The sequence below is a fragment of the Fundulus heteroclitus genome, chromosome 22, assembly GCF_011125445.2.
Source record: "Fundulus heteroclitus isolate FHET01 chromosome 22, MU-UCD_Fhet_4.1, whole genome shotgun sequence".
In the NCBI taxonomy this organism is placed as follows: Eukaryota; Metazoa; Chordata; class Actinopteri; order Cyprinodontiformes; family Fundulidae; genus Fundulus; species Fundulus heteroclitus.
The window spans coordinates 16,958,343-16,982,900 of NC_046382.1; the positions used below are offsets into that span (position 1 = coordinate 16,958,343).

The 24,558-nt window shown below is 39.9% G+C and overlaps 1 protein-coding gene across 5 annotated transcripts in view; it reads right to left on the reverse strand.

The window, feature by feature from the left end:
* The window catches only part of pde10a (phosphodiesterase 10A), a 108,234-nt gene that overhangs the window by 22,592 nt on the left and 61,084 nt on the right, over window positions 1-24,558 (reverse strand). For 3 of the 5 annotated variants that reach the window (XM_036126246.1, XM_036126245.1, XM_012859206.3), the window contains exons 2-6: window positions 17,497-17,628; window positions 5,060-5,088; window positions 2,911-3,031; window positions 534-583; window positions 293-433 (exon numbers count right to left, since the gene is read on the reverse strand). In XM_036126246.1, coding sequence (XP_035982139.1) covers window positions 293-433; window positions 534-583; window positions 2,911-3,031; window positions 5,060-5,088; window positions 17,497-17,628 — 473 coding nt within the window. Of the gene's footprint in view, window positions 1-292; window positions 434-533; window positions 584-2,910; window positions 3,032-5,059; window positions 5,089-17,496; window positions 17,629-24,558 lie in introns of those variants that run through there. The other 2 variants (XM_021314711.2, XM_036126247.1) reach the window with 2 other exon arrangements.

Consider the following 24,558-nt stretch of genomic DNA (forward strand, 5'->3'; position numbering starts at 1 on the left):
GGAAAATCTAGTTTTAAGTACTTTTGTATCATTTTGTAATTTCTTGGATGTCATTTGATGGTTTGGCTGTTTATTCGGTTGAATTAGCAGATTAAATTCCCTCCCAGATGTATACACCAATGAATCAACATTAATGCCATTCAAAAGCATTTAAAAAAAGTCTGGAATATAACAATATATAAACGGCAGAGGGTATTTTTGCAGGGCACTGTGAAAAGATCTACGGTTAGGTGTTTCAGTTTTGATTACTGCGACTGGTGACTTTATTCTGGTTCAAAGAGAGCAGTCATACCCCCATAACGTCCTCCACTAGCAGTGTTTTGCGAGTCTTGGCAACATGAGCGGCAATGGTTGTCCCGTATGCAATGGGGCCAGATGGGACAAGGCTTGGATGGCCATCCTTGGCCCCCCTTGGAGTGTATAAACATAAACTCTGTTAAAAAGGAAAGACAACAGCAGGTGATGGAAAATATATAGAGAAAGAAAAGGTAACCTTAATGAGTGAGCTTAACAGAAAGCCCTTTGTTACTCACATTGTTGCATTCTCCCAAGAAATAAAGTGCAAAACTATCAGCTTTTGTTGCTGTAGAGAGAGAAGACACATACACATGCTTAAATATTACTGCAGCAGATGGGATTCTCACAAATGTCCTCCAAGAACAAAGGACAGGACTACACAAAAAGCATAACAAGGAGGCAGTTGCAATCTAATAGTCAAACAATGGCCCACATAGCAACAAGTGCACTCTGACTGAGGCTTTCACTGCCTTCCAGTTCCTCTCATTCCCAGTCCTCCTCTCCAGTCCCATTTCACACTCAGATATAGGTCATGTTATCATGCAATGTGAAAACAGAGAGGCTGCTGGAGCGCACAATCCACAAATGATCAGGAAGTTAATGAGTGTTGTGCTTTGGGTGAACTGGCATACTTTCATCTGGATCTTTAACAGAGATATTTGATGTTTTGACAAATGGATGGGCGCGTAGCTATTTGCCACACCAAAAAAGGCAGTCTTACTTCCCCAAGATTCCTGCTACACAGGAAGAGTGGTAGAAGTAAATTGCTTATGCGGGGAGATTTCTTGTCACACACAGAAACCAGTCTCTCCATTAGAAACACTTTTTGTCCCAGTATTATGAAATAACGGACGTGGGTGTCGTCAGCGTAAGGTTTCTCAGGTAATTTTCATCTTGGCTTTTACATTTTAGTGTTTCTTCTGTCAGCACAAACATCTGTTGATCTCCATCGATTGCTTTTGTAATTGAATCATTAACTCATCTTTCTAAACATTTCTCCTGCAGGTTTCACCAATGATAAGCACGGTGGCCGACAGGTGCAAACGTGCAGAAAAGGGCTGAACGCGGCGCAGACACTTGAATGGCACAAAACACACAAAAAAAAAAAAAAAAAATGCATTGGAAAAAAAGTTGCATTTTTTTCCAATGCAAAGAAGCAGAATAAGAAATGCTCCAAGCACCAAAAACAACAGCAAGTTAAAAAAAAAGCTGCAAACTAGTTTTACAAAAACTGTAGTGCACAAGACCATAAGAGGGAATCAACCACCAAGTGATATGGAACCAGACCTTCGGTAAAAACATTAATGTGATGCCGAGAGGAAAGGTGGTGGAAGAAAGAAAAGGTATGTTTACGTTCATGTCAAAATGTGTAGCTGTACCCTTTTACCATATACTAGAACATCAGCATATATACATAAATATTATTATTTTCCCCTAGTGGTCTGGCACAGTTCCAGTTTGTAAAGTGAATTTGCAGCTATTTTAACTTGCTGATGTTTTTGGTATTTGTAGAATTTTTAATTTTGCTTCTGTCTTTTTGCTGTAATTGCATAATTGTTTTCATTTGCTGTGTTTTTCTGTCGCGTTCCTTTTGTGTGTTTTGGAGTTTGCATCATTCATGTGTTTGCAGCGCGTTCGGCTGTTTGCTGCACTTCTGAACTGATGGTCACCGTGGATAAGCACCTGCAGCCCCATGACGTCTTTTCTCAGTGTCTGAGCCAAATGACCAAAAGACAAATAACTGCAGCCTGGGTCTGGTTGTATATCAGCATTGTGTAGCATCATTTCAACCACCTTTTTAAATATAAAATAACACGTTGCATAAAAACTACCTATAGATGGAGTTACTGAGGGTTAATGGGAAGACACATGGTGTCCACACGACAACATTTTGACAGCTACATTACTGTAAACCAGTTAAACATTTACAATTAGATCGTGTGCAAAAAAAGTGAGACTTTGGACCTCTTCCATTTACTGCCACTGTCACAAGGGGTACTTTGGCAAATTTAAGGGCAGATGGGTCTTGTCTTAGAGTGTCTTTAAATCTGTGGGTAGGGTGCCGGACAGTTAGGTATCCATGCTACACCTCCCAGATATCATTTCCCCCGACTTCCTCCTTCTCACTGGACAAAGCAACAACAATTTGCCTTATTAGCCCACGCTCCGGCTGGAGACCACTGTCATCCTGGGTGGCCCTTGTGCCATGAATAATTGCACAAATGTGGTGTTCCATAAGTAATGCTGGTTTCTTCCCTCAAAGCTTTCTAAATATTTATTGACCCAGGGCAAGGAAATTAATACAAGTTAAAAAAAAAAGCTACAATCTAACTAAGAAGGAAAAGTTATAAAAAAAAATACTGTGATATATGGCCTTTAAAAAGATCTTGGGAGTTATTTTTAATCATAAAAATCCCCCTCTGGTATTCTGAGTGCTTGACCCCGAGCTCATTGGGAGATGTTTACTCAGGCATTTGTCATAAACAAGCAGATTTTTTTTTTCTTCAGACAAAAAAACCCAAAACAAAACAAAACTGGCAGCTCACTGTGACTTTTTTTGTTGTTGTAGCATTTGTGTGATAAGAGTTACTATACACATGTATCTGCTTTTACCTGTTTTGATTATGTTGGACAACTCATGGAGCAGGAGTTTGCTGTCTCCTCCAGTGTCCAGACGCTGCTCCATGAGGCTGTTGAGCTCATACACCACACCCTGCATGTTTGTATCCTGGTACTGGTGGACACAACACAGAATATCAAGAATAGCAGCAGCTCGCACTTTGTACACTTTTATACACTTTTATACACTTAATCAAATAGGGAGGATCTTTGTTGTTGAACTGAGAAAAAAAGAGCATCATCCTTTTATATTATCCTCCACGACGCACTGACGTTCCCTCTCACTGCTGCGTTTTAGCTTAGCGATCCCCAGCGGCTCCGGAGAAGGTCATAACACCCACGGTTCTGACTGGAGTCCTGACAAGCCCCGCTGCAGAAGAAGACAAACCTCCGGCCCTTTTACGAGGCCAAAGAGATGTCTATTTCTGCGCCTGCAGAGAGGGTGAGGACAGGACAGCAGGGAGAGTGGTGCACTAGAAAGCGTCCCCAACGGGACGCCTTCTGCCCTCCCACATCCTGTTTGCGCAGACGTATGGATGACGCAGTGAGGGGTTAAGGGGACTTCATTTACTTGTCTGCTTGTTAGCGTGTCGTACGTTTATTCTACTGAGGTGGACGCCTCTGATCCCCGGATATGACTGGGAAAAAGGTGTGACTTTAGGCGCGACAAGGGGGAGCTTTTTTTTTCCAGTTTTGTTATCTAGCTACTTTGGTCACTCATTAGTTACAATGAAATATGCTACTTGAGTCATCAGCGTTATAAATGCTTATATTAATACTTAGCAGTCTTGCAGTAATCCAGTACCTTTCTGCAGCTGCTAAATGAGAGCACCGCACTCTGGACAAACTGCTAAATTGTTCAGGCAACGGCCCAATTTTGTGTGTGAAACTAATCCCGTATTAAATTGACTATGAAATGTTAAACAGTGCACAATCTGAAAAGTGCGGTGTACATTTGTATCAATACTCCTGTACTCTGATAGCCCTAAATAAAATCCAGTGCATAATGTATGAATCCAGCCGTTTTGTGAAGGTCCCAGGGGTTTGTTAGAAAACATTAGTGAACAAACAGCATCATGGAGACCAAAGAGCACAGCAGACCGGTCAGGGAGAAAGATGTGGAGACGTTAAAAGGTTATAAAACAATATCCCAAGCTTTAAACATCTCAAAGAGCGCTGTTCATCCAGGCATCTGAAAATGGACAGAGGATGCCACAGCTACCAAAACATTGCCGTCCACTTAATCTGACATGGTAAGCAAGGAGAGCATTTAGCAAGATGCATGTGGTAACTCTGGAGGTTCTGCAGAAATCCCCAGCTCAGGTCGACGGGATAACGATTCGTTGAGCACCACACAAACTTTCATCATTCTGGAAGACTTGGTTGAACGATCGATTGTTAAATGGTGGAAAGAAAACCATAAGAAGTCTTATTTGTAGTTAACCACAAGTCATGTAGGTGAGAGAGCAAAGATGTTGGAGGAAGATGCTCTGGTCAGATCAGTGTTTTGGCCTCCAAGTGCTGCTGTGTGTGATGGAAGGCCCTGAAGATTGTCCTTAATGAAACACGGCGATGGCCGCATCGTGCCCTGGAAAGGCTGTTTCACCAGAGACACAGCAACTGGTCAGAGTCAATGGGAAAATGGGTGGATCTCAATACAGGGCAATTTATAGGCTGCAAAAGACTTGAGACTGATGTGAAGGTGAAGCGTGACAATGCAAAGGCTCGGATCAAATCCATTTATGTGTTAAAGTGGTGTAGACTCACAATAATTTGAGAATTAGTAACAAAGCTTAGTGAGTGCCCTACACGTGTGCCCTGCAGTGAATCCGACTGAGCTTGGGTTATTTTGCAAAGAAAAATTGGGAGCAATTTCCGTCTCCAGGTGTACGAAAGTGATGGAGAGCCCAATTAGAGCTTATGCTGTAATTGTTGGGAAAATATTGATAAAGGGAGGCTGATTACATAAGCACATGACACTTTTTCAGATTACTATTTGTAAAAAAAAACAAAAACTAAATAATATCAGTTTCCTTCCACTTCCTAACTATGAACTACTGTAGCCTGGTCTACACGGACTGCTATGTTGCAATGAGACAAGTAGAAAAGTCCATAAAACAATTCATGATAAACAAAAACCTACCCTGCTGACTTCTTTAGTCGATGTGTCATCTGTAAAGAGAAACCAAACATAGCATTAAAAAAACAAAGAAATGGTTGGAATTTAATTTAGGTTTCTTTTAACTGTTAAACTAAAGTAGAATCTGCTCAGAAATATTAAAAATCGACCTAAATCTGCACTGGTGTTTCGTTCCGGTTTACTGTCAAGCCCAAATCTTCAGTAACTTTTCCGTAAACACATTGCTTGTGAATGTAAATTTAACATAATGATGCCAACAGTCATTTCTACTTTCCCAGTCCAGAGCTTCAAATGGACCAATCAGAGAACACCACATTGCCAAGAGAAGCAACGCTGTGATGTTTCTGAAAAACGGCGGAGAGGCGGGTGCAAACCGAAGCGCCGTCCACAACTGTAGACATTTCAGGTAAAGATGTGTAAAAACCCTTTGAACATCTTGTTTTCTCTGGGATATAAACATGGTGTGGTGCATAAACCAGTTTTTTTTTAAGCTACAAGAATAGCTACTTGCCAAAATGTGCCACTTGTACAGTCAGAGCAAATCTTAACACCTTCAAAAGAACTGGGACTGTGACAAACAAGGCTGCAGGAGGACCCTGGTTAATTTAGCCATAAGGAAGGAGGATGGTGCGGCAAGTAAAATTATCCCACAATCTCACTGTTAACAGAACTGCAGCTATGGTTTTCGTGCGAGGCTACGCAATTCATTTATTTTAAGGCTTTTCACACGTCTTTACCAGCAGTGCTGATGTACATGGAGAATGCTCTATGAAAGTAAATTCAAAGTAAATATGAAAGTTAGTTTTGAGCAAGATGTTCAAGGCAGCGCTTTAATGAATGCGTACAACCGTTTGCACCATGCATGGCCGATATTAGTATTCTGTGCTGCTAAACACAACAATTATTAAACATTATTTGCTTGAACTACTAGAAAAGTGTTGAGTTTGAGTTGTTTTATATGTCAGAAATCCTTTAAGTAGCTGCTACATTGACTCCTCCGTGTCATTTTCCTGCTGATTTTCAAAAGGATTATTAAACCGTTTAGGACTCTTGTGCTCTGCTGTTGTTTATTACAGCTAGCATCAAAGGAGGAATGAATCAAGCAGGAGAAAATAAACAATGTGAGTTTAGGGATGAAAGTGCAGTGGAACATGTCAATAGAGCTCCACCAATAAGCCATTTCAAAAAGTTAGAATAAATCCAATGATATTTTACAACAGGCCGACAACACAGGATGTAATTAAGCAAAACCATACCACATCCTGAAAGAACTGGTTTGGTTGTCCATGCCTTTAAGTCATTATAAATGTGTCTATAAAAATCAAGTAAATATTAGCTCTTCTGTCTAATTTTTATTTCTATTAAAAATATAAGGGTCTAGTGTATCTAAATAAATTACATTCTTTATGTCCGTATCCTTGCAAACAATGCTCTAATTTAAAGTTTTGATTTATGAATGCTGTTTTGTGAATTTTTGCGGCGGTTTCACATTCTCATTCAGCTGATCTCTGAGCAGCATCAGCAGTTGTTGGTCCTGTACTTTAAATGTACCAACGTCATGGTGTTCTTCAAAGCTTACACGTTAACAACTTTTTCACAATTTTGTGCAAAAACAAACAAACAAAAAATAAGTAACAAAGTAAGTAACTAAAATAAGTAACAAAAAACAAGTAACAAAAAAAGTAATTTCCCCCTGGGATCATTAAAGTATGTCTGAATCTGAATCTAAAATAAAAATCAGGATCAATGTAACGGCCAATTTCTGACACTCCCAGCCTTAGATAATTCCTCACAAAGATCCAATTAAGACATATGGTATAGGGAAAGAAAAATCACCAAAAACACAAATAATTATTTTATTTCTATAGGAGAATTTTGGGGATTAAAAGTCTAGAAAAATCATAAAACGTGTTGTGCCTGGTGAGAACGTAAGCTAGAAATGTGATCCATTGAATTAATTTTGATAAAACACACACACACACACACACACACACACACACACACACACACACATATATATATATATATATATATATATATATATATATATATATATATATATATATATATATATATATATATATATATATATATATGTGTGTACAATATATGCCCACATACACATGTACTGACATATATTCACTTGGTGATAGCAGCAGAAGTTCTTCCGGATCATTGCACAGGTTATAGCACAGTGTATTAAATGGATTATTGCACAAACTAAAATCTTGCACTCCTGAAAGACATTCTTTGAGAGGTGTCGGGTTAAGTCTCGGTCCCTGCCTCTCAGTTTTGAGATGACTCGTTGATAATTCTTTCAGAAACATGCGTGCCTCCGCTCAGGTCTCTCCCCACACGGCTTTCGTTCTGAGGAGGAGACGAGCCTCGGCTGAGAGGGTTGCACTTCAAGGACACTGAGCTGCAGCGACCATGACGGTCTTTCCTTTCCTGCTTTTTCACTGGACACTAGGGTAGAGGGTGACAGATACCATGGCTGTGTGGGGAAAACCCAGATTCATTAGATCACATCCACAAACTAACAGCGAGTGTTTTCCACAACATACAAATCACACTGTGCTGTTCACAGACAACACAATCATATCTCCTCTTTCGCATATTGTGCACACCTTCCTTCAAAGCTAATATGGTCTTATTACACACCCCAGCATGCACTTCCACCGTCAGCTCTAGAGCACTTTCTGAATAACTTATAGAGAAATTAAATGCCTACCTTGAGCAGGGAGCAGATTTGCTTAATACACGTCTCTGAATCAGAATTAAGAATAAAAAAGGAAGTGCAATATTTCTGCTCTGATTCCTGGCTGTGGTGTTTGGATGGAGGGAAATCCAGTGACAATAAGGGAAGTTTCACGGGGAGCTGCTCACTAGAACGAACAGTAACTACTGAAACCCCTAGGATCACATTTCATGTGAAACATCCGATGTGTAAAGCTTGCCACATTTTAGAAATCCAAGCTAAAGTGCTGACCTGAGCTGCAGCGCGTTTGAAACAAGCCCCTCTGAACATGTGAAGAAGGACTTTACAGCCAGCCACATTGTTTGTTGTTTTAAACATTCCTCCAGTATGCTACGAGTTTCCTAACTTAGCTGTGAGACTTATTTTAGAGTGAACCCCCGGCCAGGCGTGACGTCAATCAGAGGACAGAACGCTGCACTTGAAAAAGACTTCAAATCCCCGTTTAAAGCGGAACGTTTCTTTTAGACACGACCTTTTTCCGACCCGTAGAAGTCTAAATATTACAGACACAGATGCCTTCAAAGGCTAAATCTGATCAAACTAGTGGCTGGAAAGAGACTGCTAGCAGTTCATCATTAGTAATACGGCACAAGCTTAAAGCTTATAATGTGCAAAATATTGTAAAGCGGTGTGCAATGTATACATGGTTAACACATTCCCAGATCAAATGATTTAATGATAAATAAGCGCTGTTAACGATGGATGAGAACAGCGCCGCTCCTTCTTGCATGAATGTCACTGATCTGAAAGGTCCATTCAGGCCCATAAGCACTTCAGCAGGGCGGCTGAGCGTTCAACCTTCCATCCATTTTGCTAAAACATACTGACTTGGTTGATGTTAGGTTTTCCCCCTTGAGTTTTCGACTAAAGATACAGCTAAGACAACCCAGGTGAAAGACTTAATAAGCAAAATTGTCCAGGGCACAACTAACAGATAAGTAAGTCTTATTTTCCATTTGGTGCATGTATGCTCCCCTTACTAATACCACCCTGGGCAAATTCCCACATGGCTTATATCAAAAATGCTGCAGGTTGTGCAATAGTGTTGTTTAAATAAACCTTATTGGACCATAAACTAAAATAAGAAATACAAATGAAATGTCATCAAAACACAGCAGGGAATGCAAAAGCCACCAAATTCGGCATGAATTTACTGCGGAGCTTTTACGTGGCGGCACGGCCTCATGTGACACGGCAGAGGGAGAAAGCTCTGTGTCTGCATACAGCGTCGAATCCGACCTTTACGTACACATATCATCAGCATTAAAGTCATTTTACGTTTGTGGTGTTAATGAAGAATTAGAAACGTTTCCCTTATAATTTAGGAGTTATCGTACTCCAAACTGTTTTATTAAAATGTTATAAAAAGCGGATGCACACGTTTAAATTTGAACTGTGGATTAACTCGTATATATATTAACTCATATACGCTAGTGACAGGACGCTGCAATTATTCTTTGGTTAAATATCCTTTATGAGGCTGAAGAGGAGCCACGTCCTTTGCATATTGATCAACAAGGTTCTAGCTAAAGCGCAAAATAGCCTCAGCATGAAAATTAGCCTCAGCATGATGCTACCACCACCATGCTTCACAGTGGGTACCATGTTCTTTGGTTTGAAAGCCACAAACTGATTCCTCCAAGTATATTTTCTGTCACTATAGTCAAAAAGGCTCAGTCTTTGTGTTGTCTGACCGCATTCTTTGAAAATCGTCGCTCATGTAGGCAACTGCGTGGATTTTAGAGCTGGGCCTTGTTTCCTGGTCGGTTAAACTCACTGCGCTGTGGACCGTATAATTCAAGGCGCCAGTTTGGGTCAGATAATTGAAACTTTTCACTTTCGCACAGTGGAGAACAATGGAAAAGTGGAGTCCATGCTGGAAACCAATAAACCCGGCTTAGGAAAGCGGTGGAATACTGTGCCTGAAATACGCCAAAAAGCGTTTGGTTTCTCTGCAACCTGCGAAGGAGACATTTAAACGAAAAGGAGTCCGAGAATAATTAACCCGTGTTAGAGAGAAAAGGACACCCAAGTCTTGTTTCTGCAAAGTTGTTTGTTTTCACATCACTCCCCACTGCAGGAAGAGCAACTAAAAAGGCATTATTAAAGCCTCCAGATTTACATGACATCAATGTTAATGATGACTGTATTAAAACGTGTTTCAGGAGCAGCGCATTTAAGAAGCCCAGTGGTTCTTTCTCGGCGCACCGCGGACCTACAACACCAGACGCCGTTTACGTCTAAGCTGTTGTGCCTGGACTACTTTCAGAAGCTTCCTTAAGGTACGCATGCACAGCTCTGCCCATGTTTGCAGCGGGTACAGGCCCACCATGGTTCTCCGAGCCATGTTTTTCCTAGAAACCAGTGCTTGAATGTGCTTAGCTGCTTTTGTTTTGTGTGGGTGAAAGTGGGTCAAAAGGTCTGGAGTCGGGAGTTAAAAATGACAGTTTGCTCATCTTATTCAGCAAGAACAACACCGCTGTTTCATCAGATACGTGTTAGTGGATCAACCCCCGACGGAGCCGCTGGTCCCCGGGGTGCATGCCTCAGGAGCACGTTCAGATCTGAGAGTTTTACCATCATCCAAAGCCCTCAGTCAATGCAGCAGTCTGTTAAACGCCATCCCATATTTTCATGGAGCCACTGTGCTTGGAGTAAATACAAGAGGGGAGCACCGACACGTTCTTCTACAATATACCGCCTGCACACTCGACGGTGAAATCCAAACAGGGCTGTGTAGCATCTCTCGGGGGCCTGGAGAATATGAACTCCTCATAACTTTATGGCACCGCTGAAACTCCTCATGAACTCGAATAACTTTGGTTAAAAGATTAATATGTGCTGCGTCACCCTGGTTTAAGATTTATTACACAGCACGCAACTTGCTCCGTGCAAAAGGCTCCTCTTTAGATTGTATTTAGGTCATTTTGACAGCCACAACAATAGATAAAAAGAAAATTTATGCCATAAGCTTTAACCAATGCCACACTGGCAAGCAAATATGCAGTGATGTCAAACCCATTTTAATTATAAGATTTATTTAATAAAACCATTTAAGTGTGGGCATTTTCTGAGGAAATTAAAAACATTAATGTCTTATAGCAACATCGTTTCTGCTTTTTTCTGTTTTTCTAACTATTTCCTGTCACCAAAGTGTGTATTTCTTAAAGACTGAAGGGCATAAGCGCCCATATGATGCATCGGCTCAAAATGAATGATCACAAATGGCATGTGATAATACAGGACCTACAGATGCAGACAGAGAACATTCTCCATGCATATCTTTAATGTTTTACAGGTAAAATAACCTCTGAGTGAGCTGGGTCCAATGTGCACAATGCTTAATGAGTGCTTTATTGATCTGCTGCCACGGATCCACAGCGTCCCTCTGGACGGTTAACTAGAAGTGACTCAGGTCAGCGCCTCGCGGCCGACCTGCACTGACCTGGTGGTTGCTATGAAGCTGCCAAAAGCAAAACCGGGCGCCTATGTTTTGTGTAACTTTAGACACCAAGAAGGCAATTATTCTATTTTTAATGTTTTTTTATTTATAGTTTATGAAAGAGACTTGGGTGAAATTGGTTAGTGGAGGTAAAAGCTTACAAAATCCAAAATAAGAAGTGACGATGTTCAGTTTAAGTTATTACATCGCTTCTTGCAACAACTCCACGGCCGATCAATGATCAATACAAGAACCGATGTCAAACAAGTGAATAGCAACGGACTAGATCACCAGATTTCTGCAGACTGCAAGTGTTTGTTGAGCGTCTGAAGCGGCATCCACTGATCTCTTCCTCGGATGCCTCCTCCTCCTCCTCCTCCTGATGGAAAGCCCTGCAGGTGAGCCAGGTCTCTTATCAAAGCCGAGAGACGTGAGCTTTCTGCAACACAAAACCAGCTTTGTGTGCTCGTGATCAGCCTCTAAATACAACTCAGGAAACGGCATCAGCTGCTAAAAAGCTCGGCCCAGCTCCTTCCCTCTGGTACTGAGGCACCAAATAACAAGAACCCAGTGATTCCCTTATCCTCAGACTTCTGCGTTAGCCGACCAACAGCCCATCAGCCATTTGTTGCGTTGGAAAATGGTAACTAGTTAACTAAAATTAAAATGAATACATGGTCATTTGTAGCTGTTACAAAGACTCTTGTTGTAATGAAGTATCGTTTTCTGAATGGAAGCTTTTCTTAGCTCACAATTAGGAGTCTAAATCGAATCCAAAAGCAACAAAAGTCAACTTTCCAAACTAAGATTATAAAACCAGATTGTACTTAGAAGTCGTGGAACAGCAACAGGTGTTATATTTCCTCTACGAGCTTGTGTCTGTGTGCACACAGACGCTGCAGTATCGAGGGGCCTCTGGATGGACGCAGCAGAGGGTTTGGGATTAATTAATTATCCCCCGATACATCAAAGGGCAAAGTAAACATGGCCAGTGACACAATGGCCTGATCTCCTGTGGTGTGTAAAGTTCTCTTAAGACGTTTGGAGCAAATTTAAAAAAAAAAAAAAAAAAAAAAAAATCCTCTACGTTGAAAAAAAAAAAATGCAATTATCTATTAAAAAATAAATAAAGCAATAGATAAAAAAATTAAAAGAGCGAAAGAAGCGCAAGGATAATTTGGTTTCTTGGAGAAGCGGAAAGCTCAATAAAACTACATAAATATGGAGGCTTTTTTTTTTTTTAGAATTATAGACCGTAACATAACGTTTGCAGGCGCACACACACACACACAGACACACACACACACACACACACACACTGGTGTGTACATGCACAGACAAACTGATTTATGTAATCCAATGTTGTCGGTCACATGATAGGTGAGAACAAGCCCGGCTGCAGGGATTGCTTCCAGGAAGCAGCGGTTATCTCAGTGACGATCACATGATGACAAGTCCTCGTTCTCCTCCTGCTGCTGCTGCACTCATAAAAACATCAGATCAATCACTAAAAAAGCCTGGCCTAAAAAAAATAAAAAGAAGGAAGACGTATAAAAACTGCATTTAGCGCGTATTATTTTACTCCCGTCAGGGTGGGTATGGGCCCCGAGCAAACGTGACCATACAACAAAAAAAAAAGGGAAATATCTTTCATCCATATAGACCTCTCGTCAGCCCTGAACACGGATCTTTTTAAGCTGTTTTGAGGAACAAGAAATTAGATTTTACAGTACTTGTAACCTGAGTGGTTATGGCCACCGAGAGGAAGCCATGGAGACCCTTCAGAGCGGAGCCAAACGGTCTGCTCATCTCAGTCTAACAGAGGAAGTACACTCAGTAATGTTGCTGCCGTGACGTAGACATGAGCCCAGAGAGAAGCAGACGGCACAACCTCAGAGCTGCTGCGTTTATTACATAATTATAATCGCAGAAGACGTTCCCCTTCATACTTAACTGATACGTCGATGCCTCTGCACTGTTTGGAGTTGGCTTTAATCTCGTTGTACGTGGGTATACTGACAATAAAAGGCATTCTGATTCTGAATAATAACCACAAATGTTATCTGCATGGTCACATTGTGATTATAAATATATATATACACGTCACATCTTATCTAAGGGTTGATTACATAAGTGAGCTAGTTAAATTGAAAACGTTTTAACGTCATTTGTAAATGTGAGAAAGGCACGGAGAAGTAAGGCGCTGAGCAGACGTTTTCGCCACGATGAGCTCAGACTAATAACCAGGCGGACCGCGTGGAAGTTAAAGCGTTCAATCTTTTTCCGATCAGTGAAGGCACCACACATAAAGCTAAATAGAAAAAAGGCCCATTAATGGCAGGAAGGCTTGAAAATATCTTACATGCTGTTCTCGTAATTTCTTATGTTATAATTCAGAAAGATAAATCAGAATTGGCCAAAATTGGCACCTCCAAAACGGTACAAGATAAACTTTTCCTTGTTTCTGGTCAGTCAGAATTACTCATATTATTCATATCATTGTGAAACGCTATCAGCGCTGCTGCCTTGCTGCAGGAATGTCTTGGGTTTGAATCCCGTTCGGGCTCTTTCTGAATGCAGTGTACATATTTTTTCCCATACATGAGTGGGTTCTCTCCGGGAACTCCAGCTTCCTCCCACAGTCCAAAAACAGGACTGTATACAAATGAGTGTGTGTGGGTATGATTGTTTGTCCTGTGTGTCTCTGTGTTGCCTGTTTAGGGTGTGTCACACTACGTCTTACCGTTATTGGTGATATTTCTGCAGGCCAGGGGCTCAGCAGACAGCGGCAGAAATATATCTGCTCTCCACTTATATTTCTAGACAGGTTTTAGTGCAACAGGTCTTTTTTGCAGTTCGTTAGTTAACATTTGATCCATCCTAAGGCTTTTACGTACTTCTGAATAACTCAGCTAAGTGGATGTTGTTGCATATATGTTCAAAGCCTCTCCTCTGTATCTCCTCTCCTATAAAGGGCACCTTAAATTCATGCACAGGACTATTTACATTTCAATTTCTGCACGCTATTTCAGAACTTCACCGTCGATCATAATGTAAATGTCAATCGTCATGAATCTTACTACCTTACAAAGGGATTTTCTGAACAGTTTAAAATACCAGTGGCTTTCAAATTGAAAAATATTAAAGTCACCTTTTATAATGGGATTAAGACATTTTAAAGGATTGAATAAAAAAAAAAGATATTATTTAGCTATTATATGGAGATGGGAATTCTATGGCAAGTTAGTAAATGTGTTTACTAAAATTTCATTTAAAACTGGTACACTTGTTTTACTTCCCAAAGTTTGTTTTGAGCAGTTTTCACTTAAACAGCCATTTTACAAACCAATAAAGAATTTAATAAATTAAGTAATGTTTATCGTTCTAAACGACACAAAGCTTATTATTCAAGGTGCTGTGATTCATCTCGCTAACGACTGACTGTAGTATAAAGCGCTTTGGGGTCGTTAGACTATTTAAAGCGTTATACAAGTACAAGCTATTTACCGTTTACGCTTTTACCAAAAGTTCTGTTTGCCTCCAGATTGCAGAGTATGAACCTGCAGCCCTCAGTCTGGCTCGGCTCCAGTCATTGGCTGGCTCCGTCTGAACGACACTTTTGTTAAGATTTTGTTGTGAATCAACGCAGCTGCTGATGCTACTCATGAGCTGACAGAAATTACTAAATAAGCTTTTTTTAGCTGCTGAATTCCCTGTATGAAATCAGCCATGTTATCAGTTTGCAACATTTTCTCCTAATGAGGTTTTATTGAAGCTTTCAAGCACCGGTCTGATTGAATACCTTTATGTCTGTGCATGTTGCTGTGCGGACTTGGTGCAGGTGACCAAATATTTTTTTTTTCCTCATCCTTATTTGAAAATGTTGATATCTAAATTAATTAAATTTAGGAGCTGACCAACTTAGAAGTCATTGTAAAGTTACATGGGAATGTTTTAGATCAAATTTACACAGAAACTCGTTTTTGGTGGCCCCTCTTGTTCTGTCTAATCTTATTTGCCATTCTGAACGCTAAGGCTTTTTAAAACTTGCAATCACATACATGATAAAGGCTTTACTGTGTATATTGTCATACTGGAGGTGTTATCTTATACAAGATTAATACTTTAAAATTCAAATCCTTGTTCACATTTTAGTTTTTGATGCGCAAAGAGTGAAAGTTTATTGTTTGAAAAAGGAAAAACTAACATAATTAAGCTTAATCCAAATCAGTCAATAAAATATAAATAATTAGTGGGAGCCTTAGACTACAGCCAAAATACACATTAGAGTAAAAATGCAATAATTTTTGTCACTATGATAACCAACAAGATTGTATAGTACATTGGTAATGTTTACATTTTTACTTAAACTGCTATATTACTTTTACTTCACAAAGTTTTACTTCTTTTTTTTACTTCTTCAACTGTATAATTACATGTATGTATGTATGCATGCATACATACATACATACATACATACATATATATATATATATATATATATATATATATATATATATATATATATATATATATATGTATATATATATATATATATATATATATATATATATATATATATATGTATATGTATATAGTGCAATATAAGTGCATTATGGAATAATACTTATTATATATTTTTTATATTTTTTCTGTTTATTATATTTTTATATTTTTTTATTAATTTCTCGTAGCAACAATACATGAATAATATATACAATATGATTAAATGTAGTTACTGTGTGCAGTTTAATCACAATACATAATACTTGATAATATTTTAAATGGTGCTGCACAGACTACTATATTTGTGGTTAACACTAAATCTTTATGGGTCCTATTTTTGTTTATTTTCAGGTCAGTCTTGTTATATTTAACATTCACAATATGCTATATATTATTGCTTTTCATTTCTAAATGCTAAAACAATAGTAGCTTCTTTTTTCATTTTTGGAGATAGCACATTATACCTATCGGCATAAAAAAAGAAGAAGATGTTTCAAGTTACTGTATGCTACGTAATAAATTTCAAATTTGGCTGTTCAAAACCTAAAATAAAACAGCTTTTGATTTTTGGATCAACTTTGACGGCTTAGATTGCCTCAACTGAAGAATTAGAGAACAGATAAGAAAAAAAAAACAATTATCATTAGTAGCCGCCCTAAACTTAGCTGTGTAAAGAAATCACAGTCTCTAAATTCTGCTGATAACCAAACTGTCTTATAGCAAATAAAGACAGTTATATATACATACATACATACATACATACATACATACATACATACATACATATACATATATCTGTCAGGTGATTAAATCTTATAAAAATTAGTCCTCTGATTAGCACAAGCTTCCTCAGCTCCGACATAAACTGCGTTCATGAAACGTGGCGACAGCTAGAGTTAATGCGTGATGATCTCCCTTCGGTATCAGTCAAACTAAACACGCCACTCACAGGAAACTATTAAAAACACAGCCTCAGACTCTAAACACGCGCCTCCCTACATGGCGGCAAACAAACATGGAATACCTCATATAGAAAGCAGCTCCAAAATGGGACAAATCCGTCCCATGCCAGCTTCCTCCTCCAACACAGTCCACCACGCCCCGAGCCAGCACAGCCTCCTCCTCACCACCACCACCACCACCACCGCCGCCGCCGCCGTCCCCACCCCTCCTCTGGGCCTCCTTCAGTAGGCTGCATGTCTCTGGAGGTCGCCTCTGACGTCAGCAGCTCGACTGGGCAGAGTGCCAGCCCTGTGGGCCCTTGATGGATGTGGTTGGTCTGAGAAACAGTCTGCTGTGTGTGGAGCGCGCGGCACAAACTCAATTCGGCTCGCTCAAACACATCTAATGACCCGTAAAGACCCGACAGGCCCCGTCCCCCCTCTCCCTCTCTCTCCGTCTTCTGTGTATCTCGTACTTTCACAATTAAAAGAAGCCACATGTGAAGTTGAGCTGCAAAGATCAGGATAATAAATAGGTCCTGCTGCCCTCCCCTTCCTCCGCCTGCGGCTCTGCTGAAAGGCAACCGTGGCTGATTTATCGGGAACTCCTGGGCCGCTTGTACTGAGAGTCAAAAAAGTGCAAACATCTAACCAAGCGAAATTTTACAGAAATTACAACCGTGCCTCAGCGAGGCCGCGCAAAATCTGCTGATCCAATCAGAATGTTACAGTGATCCCGAGAGCTGCAGCCAGCGTCACTGCGTGCGTTGGTCTGTGTGTGGGACGGCGGTACCTGCAGGCCTGCTGCTGGTCTTCCTCTTAAGCCATCTGTCCAACGTCTCGGCACTCACGCTCTCCAACACAAATTCGTCCAGCATCTGCGGGTGCAGCGAGAGGTAGGCCTTCACTTTCTCATCTGTCAAGCCTAAAAAGAAAAACAAGGAAAAAAAAAAACGGCTAAACATCTGGTGGTTCTTGAACTGTTACCACTTTACTCCTGTCACACAGATTGTAGGGACACGTTGCCCAAAAAAGTCAGACGTCCATGAAAAGCACTGATGAGAGACGCGTACGGTGCCTTGCAATAGCATTCATAGCCTTTCGACTTCACCGCCTCCTCTCATATTTGAAACGCTCATGACAAACCAACACAAAGTGTTGCATGATCGGGAAGTGGAAGGGGAAATGGTGCAATGTTTTCAATGGTTTTAACAAAAACAATCTGCAAAGTGTTTGTTGCATTTGTGTTCTGACCCGCTTTACCCTGATTAAAATCCAAAAATGAGATGAGACTGAAAGTTTTGCACATTGTTCTTTACAAAAGCAGTACGTGACTGGACGAACGGCCTTCGTGAACAACTATTTTTAAATTTTGACAGATTTTCTATTGAATTTATGTCTGGATTTTTTTTTTTTAGTCAAGCAGCTCTATCGTAAGGCTTCTCAATTACAGAAACAACAATAATTAAGGTTATTTTTGGCAAATATTGAATTCACAGTTATTAAAGGTCATTGAGTTTGGAATAACAACATATCTGTTGCACTTAAAAAAGGGAGATTTGTCTAAAACTTAAAAAAAAAAATTTCCAACACATTCTTGTGGAATACCCAACAAAGTATTAAAGCAAATGTGGGGTATTATATAAAAACTAGCCGTCATCAATATCATTAGTACAGGGCACTTAAACAGTCTCTGAGGAAAAACTGTTAATTTAAGCTAAATTACGAAATACATTTAAAGATTTAAAATATATAGTAATCAATAAAACAAGAAAATATATGTCACCACTAATACTGAATAAAGGCGTGTTGTGTTTTTTTTGTTTTGTTTACCAAACAAATTTGGTCATATTTTAGTGAGATTTTCGACATATTTCTATTTTGGCAAAATATGTTGAATAAATCCCCCTTCCTTTCTGCACCAGTTCATGATCGATGCCTCCATGTTTAAATTTTAGACGACTTCCCTGGGACGAGGAGGCAGCTTTCCCTGTTTCTCCCTCTTGGGCTTCTTTGCTCTGGGGCTCTTTTTCCCCAGCGTCTGCCTCGGAGCTCTGGGAGGCGGGTCTTTGGCTCCTCACAACCACTACTGAGCATTTTTCTTATGGATAAACCTCACATACACAAGCACACACTCACAAACACCTACAGGTACTTGGATTCAGGTGCTTACAGATTAATTTTTTTACAGAAAACCCCTATTATTGTCTTTAGCTGTCACTTTATACATCTCATATTAAATAATACTGTATATTCTTCAGTGATGTCAAAGCGTTGGTTGTTTGTACCTGTAATACTTTATCGGTTTGTTTTGCTTTTCTTTTTATGTCTGTCTTTGCAGGTGTAGAAGCAGACTCTGAGGATGTTACCTTGTTATCTCCTTTTCTTCTCCTATTTTTTTTTACCTTTTTCTCTCTTTTAGCATTTCGCCTCATTTTTTTCTCTTCTTTTTTTCCTCTTCTACCTTCCCATTTTTGTGTCCATTGAACATGAAATAGTCCCTGCATAAAATCTAATAAAGCTTTATGCATATATAAATCAAGCGGAGCACTGCGGCAAATGCAGTAAGGCTCCACTTGTGAACGTAAAATCTGTTGGGCTCTCTCTAACATTAAGACAGTAATTCTTAAAGCCACCCTGCCAGACTGTGTTTGGGGTTTTGATCCACATCTGTAAATTACAAAAAAGAAATGACTTGGCATTTTTTGTTTTACTAAACACCGCTTCCTCCGATAAAACCCGCTGAGTACGCTGGTCATTTCGCCCTTCCCTCATTTCACACTTTCGCAGTTTTGATTGTTCCACGCCCCGCTGGCGCTGCCTACTGCTGGGTTGTTTTGTACCAAACACGTGTCAATTTGTACTCGCCAGGGTGACGTTTGGACACTGCTCCTCTTCTCGTCTTACAGCCATTTCTGCTTACGCTGATGTTTTAAAGCAAGCCCGCGCAACGCATGTGGGTTGAGCCTTCAGCGGGGGTGGAAGTGTGCTCGAGAAAGGAGACATTAAAGAGAGCAAAACAAATGTACCAGAAATATTTAATCCAAACTGCATAATAATTGTGATTCATTGCAACAGCCCTGCTCTATTGTTGCCCTGGCTGAATGTCTAGGGTCATTTTCGCAGATCTTTGCAGCTTCTAACAGGTTTTCATCTATCTTCCCAATAGCCATGTCCCTGATTTAAAAAAGCTTCCTAGATTATGGCAAACATTAACTTTAATCTTTTCGCTCTTCCATAAAATCCATCTCCAACAGATCGTTTCACCTGAGCTGTGGATCTCTGCAGCTCCTCCAGAGATTCTTTTGGCCTCTTGGCTGCTTCTCTAATCAATGGTCACCTTGCCCGGTCTTACATAATACTTGTGTTGGTCCAAAAAGCTCTCAAAACGGTGTGTGAAACAAGACCAAGTATGCAGAAGTTAAAGAGGAACGAACAGCTTTGGCAAGGCAATAAGAATGCATGACTGCATTCCTGAGTGAATCCTTAAACGTGTAATCAGAGAGATTGTGTGCTGCAGGCACCGGGTTCCCTCTAAAAACCTGCGGACAGTCAGGCCAGCTCCCTCATGTTTCCTGTAAAACAACATCTCTGGGGACAGGGGCCCCAGAAACACAGGCAGGGCGGTAAAGGAGGGCTCGCATGTGCTTAATAACCAATTAGGTTCTGGAGAGCTTGCTAAGTGCTGCTGTTTACTGTCTTTGATGTCAGGGAAAAAAAAGCCATTTGTCAAGCCATCGCTGAGCGAAAGCTGTTTTTAATAGAAACAGTTTAGAAGCAACCATGACGCGCTCAGAAACCATCACGTTTGGGTCGTACGTGCCAACAGAACCAGCGCCTCATCTTTAAGTTTCAACATGTTTCTGAGACATGAATGAAGAAATCTCCGCCCGGTCCATTCACTCTTATTTACTCAGCGGTAACCAAGCCAATACGCAGCCTGTGAGTTTGCTAGATGTCAAAACGTCACTGGGATTGAAAGTTGAACCCGGAACACAAATTCAGTCCGGCTGAGCGCGTCCAAGTTTGTCTCAACGCAGCGATGACCTTAGGGAAGCAACTGTTGCTGCCCATCATTACAGACGGGGTTTATTAGGCCATTTGCAAACGATTTGAAGTGCAGCGTTTTATAGCGAGAAAAGAATGTTTATAAGTGGAACATACTGAACCCAAACGCCAATTTCCCCAGGGCTGAATGTTTCAGGATGTTCACCCCGAGTCAGACCTGACTCTCTGTGTGTGTGTGTGTGTGTGTGTGTGTGTGTGTGTGTGTGTGTGTAGGCCCTGACTTTCATTTCTTTCATTCTCAGGCAGTCCTTGGTGGACTTACTGGTAAGTTCTGGGTTCTGTGGTCCCGTTCTGCTTCGATCTTAATATTTTCTCAGATGTTCTCACATTTCTCCTCCAGCAGCATCTCTTGTGTGTTAAAATTAAGGGTGGACTCTACATGATGGTGAGCTGGCAAGGCTTTACTGCAGCGAAGCAATCAACAAACCAACCATGACACCTCCACCTACAGGTTTCACAGGTGGCTTACATTTCTTTTCCGGGAACAATTTATTCAGTTCATGCAAAACATGCCCACAGTTCTGTTGTCTAAATTATTTACTTTTAGCCTCATCTCTCCAAACAATCTATTTCCAAAAATCTACTTTTTTCCCCCCACGTTGTCCCCGACAACCTCTAATCTGACCTTTGTGTTTGTCTAGGAGAGAAAAGATTTCCTCCTTGCACAGCTTCCTTTGAAGTTAAACCTGTACAGTCACTTTCTGATTGCACAAGCATGCACTTTCACATCAACAGTAGCAACGGCGGGCTGTAAGTACCGTGATGAGATTTCAGGGTTTTTGGAGACCTTTTTTTTTTATATTATCTTGCTTTTAGTATAAACTCGCTTGAAGCACCAGACCTGGGCATGAAAATGTAATGATAATTTTTTTTTAATTCCCTTCCTAATCTTATAAGCCCATTCAAAATACTAAGTAATAACGGTCTTATCGTGGGCTCCTGATGTGATACGCCTCTATGATTTTAACCAATTTATTGTGTAAATAAATATCTGGGATGTCCTAATTTATTTTTAACTAAAGAACTAAACTAAACACCTTTTATTAGTATTTTTTTACATACATGGATGCATAGAATGGGTTTTAAAAGTTACATCTGAGCAACATATAAGTCTTGTGGACAAACAAACACACCAACCACCAGGTAAATAAAAAGCATGGTGGTGGGGGGGCTGATGATCTGGGCTGATGTTGCAGTCATTTCAACCAGGCACCTTTTAGTCATTTAGTCTTGAGTAATGCCACAAAACATGGGCCACTGGTAGATGTTTTTTACATGATAACGAGCATTATGAGTATGAGGGATTGCTGCAAAGTCAACAACACAATGCAAGCAACAGTCCACTGTGGCTACACGCTCAGCCAGGAGGAGCGAAGGCTGCAAGTCAAAGACTCGATGCAATCAGCTGGGTTTCCTTTTTAATCAATTAGAATAATAAATTTAATTCAACTGCATTGCTTGATAGCTAAGATCAATGGGAATGAATGTACTTGACTTGTAATCTGTCTGGACGAGTCAATTGAATTGACTTTTTTGGTGAAGTGCCTTGAGACGACATTTTTTGTAAATTGACGCGAGAGAAAGTAACTGAATCATCAACTGGATTAAAATAACTCAGTAAGCTAAACAAAAATGTCTCCTTTCTGCAGTCTAGATAGCAGTAATGTATATTTCAGTCTGTTATACAACAGCAAACAAGACTAACAAGAGGGAGGAGACAACAACTAATTTAAAATGCACAGTTTGTACATCACAAAGGCTTGATACCAGCTCAAATCCAGCGAATAGGCACATAGACGATTATAGCTACAGATTGCTTGAATAAAAAAATAAAATAAGCGGTCTGGCTTCAGGAGGAAATGTAGAAAAATAAGTTGTTTCAGGACTTAAAGAAACGCTGCAGAGTACGACTAAACAGGAAGAAGCAAAAGCGGCGAGACATGTGGTCTGCAGATCATCCTGCAAAACGTTGACTTTAAAAGACCTTCAATGACTCGACAGAACGTCACAGCAGAAACCGCTGAACAATAGAAAGACTGATTTATTCAGATTGTTACATACTGATTGAGCAAGATGAGACGCCTATCTAGGCAGAAAGTAATCTTGCATTGCTGCTCTTAGATTACATTTCCTATCTGAATTTGGCCATAAAATCTTAAAGCTGTTTACCAGACATGACTGTCTTCGTATTACTGCATCATAATAAATATCCTGTTTGTTACTTCTATTTAGCTTTTATGATCCGATTTCGGGGCCATATTTTACCCATCCCTAAAATAGGTAAAATACCGTGAGGTCTGCTGAAGATCCAAGTATTTTAAAGGCTAATGTAACGCCATGTGTCGTACAGCTGGAGCTGGGCTGAAACTGGATCATGGGACACTACAATGATTGCAAACTCAGTACGAATTTACAATTACATTGGCTTAATAAAAATTTGAATGTTGGTTCCAGTCAAAGTCCAGACTTCAGATCGACTGAAGTACTGCAGTGGAACCTAAAAACCCAAAAGAATGATGTAAAGAACAATGAGCTAAACTCAGAAAACAGCCAATTAAAGGCAACATAGCCTGTTGCTCTTCAACTCACTGAATAATAAAGTGTCAAATTTCATCTGAGTTTGCATGGATGTAATTTAAAGACATTTTTCAAATGATTTATAAAACCTTTAAATGTTAATATTTGTGTTTGTGAGTCATGAACCAACGATTGTATGAAGAACAAAAAAAAAAAAAAAAAAGGAAAAATTGCCGAAAACGTGTTTTAAATCAAGGTGCACTCCGATCTTATGTGCTGTTAGATAACATAAATATCACTGGCTGTTGTGTTCAGACGGCCCTGATTGTTGTTATGACGCTTTCTCACGAAAAGCCTGGTTATCAGCTGTATCAGCGCAGACTCAACCTTTGCTATGATTCACAGCAGGGCTTGCAGCTGGAAGGCATGTGTCCTGCCAGCAAACGCACGCATGTAAAGTGAAGTGCTGCAGATATTAAGGTACGGGCGACTGAGCACAACGAAAATGTGCACGAGGTGAACTGACTTTTTTTTTTTATTGGCTCAGACCTTTTGGGGAGAGAGAGAGAAAAACCTCAATCAGATCAAGTATAACAGATTTAGGTGTTACGTTTAATTCAAAAATCTAATTTATATTTTTACATGACATCAAAAGACACACAATGAATGCTTTTTATCACACGAAGAACAGAACCCTAGTTTGACTATTTCTCCGTCTAATGCAGAGATGTTAATACAAGCGTTACATAATAGCCCAACAGCAGTCACCACCAAGTTCAGGTGTAGGGAGCTGGAAGCGAGTGGGTGTCACATCATCTGCTAAGTATTAGTCCGTTTATTCTGACCTGTTTAATTTACAAGCTTACCAGACCACTCAGGCTTTTAAAAAGCAAATAAAAAAAGGTATTATTTAATTCAAACTCGACTAATTCTTTCTTTGTTCTGTATTACCCTTATGTTGCAGTTTTAACTTAAAAGCCTTTAATATGATTTTTCTTTATAATCCCTGTTTTCAAATCTCTTCAAAATTAAACATTATTATATCTGTATTTGTATACTGTTTAAAGCAGATTTGTAGCATTTTAGAACCTTCATGTTTTTATATTTATATCTCTCTTGGGTGTTTTTCAATCTGTGACTACACATTTTATATGACACTCTGTTATAGTTATTAATAGTCGATAATTATTATCCTATTAATTTAGCTTTCTTTGGTGGGGCTTTTGATTTATGAGCCAGATGATAAAACTGACCACACAAAGCTTTTCTT